Source organism: Octopus bimaculoides, chromosome 3 (assembly GCF_001194135.2).
Source record: "Octopus bimaculoides isolate UCB-OBI-ISO-001 chromosome 3, ASM119413v2, whole genome shotgun sequence".
NCBI lineage: Eukaryota > Metazoa > Mollusca > Cephalopoda > Octopoda > Octopodidae > Octopus > Octopus bimaculoides.
In genome coordinates, this window is record NC_068983.1 from 146,062,862 (window position 1) to 146,065,715 (window position 2,854).

A 2,854-nucleotide genomic window follows, 5' to 3' on the forward strand; every position below is an offset into this window, starting at 1 on the left:
CACGCACACGCACACGCACACACACACGCACGCACACACACACACACACAAACACGAGCACGATTGTTTTCCATATACTTTTCGTCAACGAAATCCCACTGAAAGTATTGGTAAACCTATGGCTGGAAAAAGTAGAAGACTGTACGGTAGTCCCAGCTACCGTACAGTGGGATCGAACTTTGAACCACTTTGTTGCGAAGCGAATTTCTAAATCAGACGGCCAGCCATGCCGACACTTCATATAGTTTCGGATAGCATAACTGCACAGAATCACCTTTACCTTGAGTATTTATTCCGTGGTACTTAGCAGACACTGAGTTTCCTATAACATGATAACTACTTAAAACACATAACAGGTATAAATGACTTTGCAGGAATGATAATGCTATATCTGTAGATACAAACAGCGAGAATGATAAAGTTAGTGTCTGGCAAAATACCCTGCAATTAATAATTACATTTCTTTACAGTTCAGCTAAGGATTAGTTTGCCTTTCCTCTTTCCCAGTAATATACAACCTCCTACAACCTCCTCCACTCCAAACAAACAGTTCTCTCCGTATGTTACTGTAGTAAAACCTATATTTCTGTCAACAAAATGTTTTTACTGTTGTTTAATTCCAGATCCTCTCTGATCAAAGAAACTGATGGCGAAAGTCGTTCTAGTTGTGAACATTTCATCTTATTTGGAACTACATTGTCTAATGCATTTCCTTTTAAGATAGTCAGATATTGTTTGGGGGAGATTTAGTTAGTATTTCTAGTTGGTCTGGTTATGACGTAAAAGCTCCCTAGTTGGCTCGTTCCAGAGTCTCGGTAACTCTCAAGGTAACAACGGCCTACATATTTCAAAGCATAAGGTATCCATTTTGGCCCATTTTGCTCTTATTACTGCTGCAAGTAACATTTATTCAAAATACTGCATAGTATCAGTGTTACAATATGATGTTACGTTCATCAGGTAAAAGAGATTATCTGCTTTACGTATAAATATCTTGTATGAGAAGTTGAGAAAATCCAATCTCCTTACTGTAGACCATCCAACTAACACGTTATGGCCTTCGTTTCAGAAGATAGTATCGCAACTTGAGCTCATTATTACTTTTTTTTCTCTTTAACTTTTAGATGCAATGATAATGTCGGTAAACGAAGTGGCTGGTATAAACGTGGAAGTTGGGACAAACGTGGAAGCTGGAATAAGAAAAGTGATGATCAAACCAAACGTGGCAGCTGGAACAAACGTTCGGATGAAGAGGACAGCAAACGAGGCAGCTGGAACAAACGACAAGAAACGGACGACTTCTCTGAGGCAATGCTTAAGAAAGTCCTTAATGAAAACTATGGAGTCCACTTGTAAACAAATTATACTAATAATACATATATATAGAAACATATGTATATTATGATAAAATGTGAACTAAACTTTTCCTCTGGGATATTAACTGCATACAAATGGAAAGGATTATTACACGCCGGTTAGCACGAATGCCAAGACATTTCTTCTGTAAGATTCTTCGCAGCTAACAGTATGGAATTTAAAGGCTCTTCAAACCAACCTGCATTTTAAACATTTCATGCTTTTTTTTTTTAATAAATTCATTTTCCTGAAACCGTTTCTTTCTTCATCATTTTTAAAAATCATTTATCTGTTATATCTTTTATTTTATACATTACTTTTATTTTTTTACCTTATGATTATCGGATGATCTCTTATTGTTGTGGATATCAGTAAAAATCTGAACCTGACGAGTTTGGAATCTATATGTATTTTTATTTTGCCTTTCAGGTTGCTATATTAAATATGTTGACTGAACTAGCAATAAAGTAAAGAAAATATATACATACATATGTGGGTGCATAATAATGTTTCCCAATTTTAATTTCAAGAACAGCAAGTTTAAGGAGTGGGGACTAGTCGATCACAGTGACGCGAATACTTGACTAGTATTTTATTTTATCAACCCAGAAAGAATAAAAGGCAAAGTTGATGTAAAGAGCCTAAAGAAATATTATTAAACATTTTCTCCGTTATGCTAACGATTCTACTAGCTCACCGCCTTATTAATCCTTTCTATTATAAGCACAAGGCCTGAAATTTTGGGACTAGTCGATTACACTGACACCAGTGTTCAGCTGGTACTTATTTAATTGACTCCGAAAGAATGAAAGACAAAATCGGCCTCGGCGGATTTTAACTCAGAACGTAATGACGGCGTGTTAAAGGTTAAAGGTTCATTTTGTCCGGCGTGTTAAAGGTTCTGCCACCTTACCATCTAATAATAATAATAATAATAATAATAATAATAATAATAATAATAATAATAATAAATGCCCTGATGCAGTACCAGACACTAGTTCTCATGGGTTCTCATCTTAACTTATTGGAAGTGTTATCATGTACATTGTTTTGTCTTGGCATAAAAGACGGGCTACAGCAAATATTCTGCTCAGTACCATATATTTTCTTATCAGTTGTTTGAGCTTAACCAGTTGAGCATGTCCCTTAGTGGCTGACGATATGTGCATCGCTGATCACGAGCAGAAGTAGTGGGGGAGCCATGTGTTTAGAGGGATTCTTTGGGGTTTGAATAATTCACCTTTGGAAATATCGGTGTTTCGTTCAACATCCTTAAACAAACCTTATTCAAGAACCTTTTGAGCGGAATGGGCTACTCGACCTGAAGAAAATTCTAACTGGACCCCACCTGCAAGGTCATGCGCTGTGTATTTTGATATAAGATCACTATGTCGCGCACATATGGTTGTGATGCATGTGCTTGGTGTACCCTTATCAGATGGGTTGTCATGATGGGTATACTGGGCTTCGTATAGTTTACCCTAGTGTCACTTTGATG

At 36.8% G+C, this 2,854-nt stretch overlaps 1 protein-coding gene across 1 annotated transcript in view; it reads left to right on the plus strand.

Moving 5' to 3' along the window:
* The window catches only part of LOC106869081 (uncharacterized), a 19,967-nt gene extending 18,358 nt beyond the window's left edge, over positions 1–1,609 (plus strand). Inside the window, exon 3 of the mRNA XM_014914607.2 lies at positions 1,125–1,609. Coding sequence (XP_014770093.1) covers positions 1,125–1,356 — 232 coding nt within the window. The 3' untranslated portion in view covers positions 1,357–1,609. The remainder of the gene's footprint in view (positions 1–1,124) is intronic.
* The last annotated feature ends 1,245 nt before the right edge of the window (positions 1,610–2,854 follow it).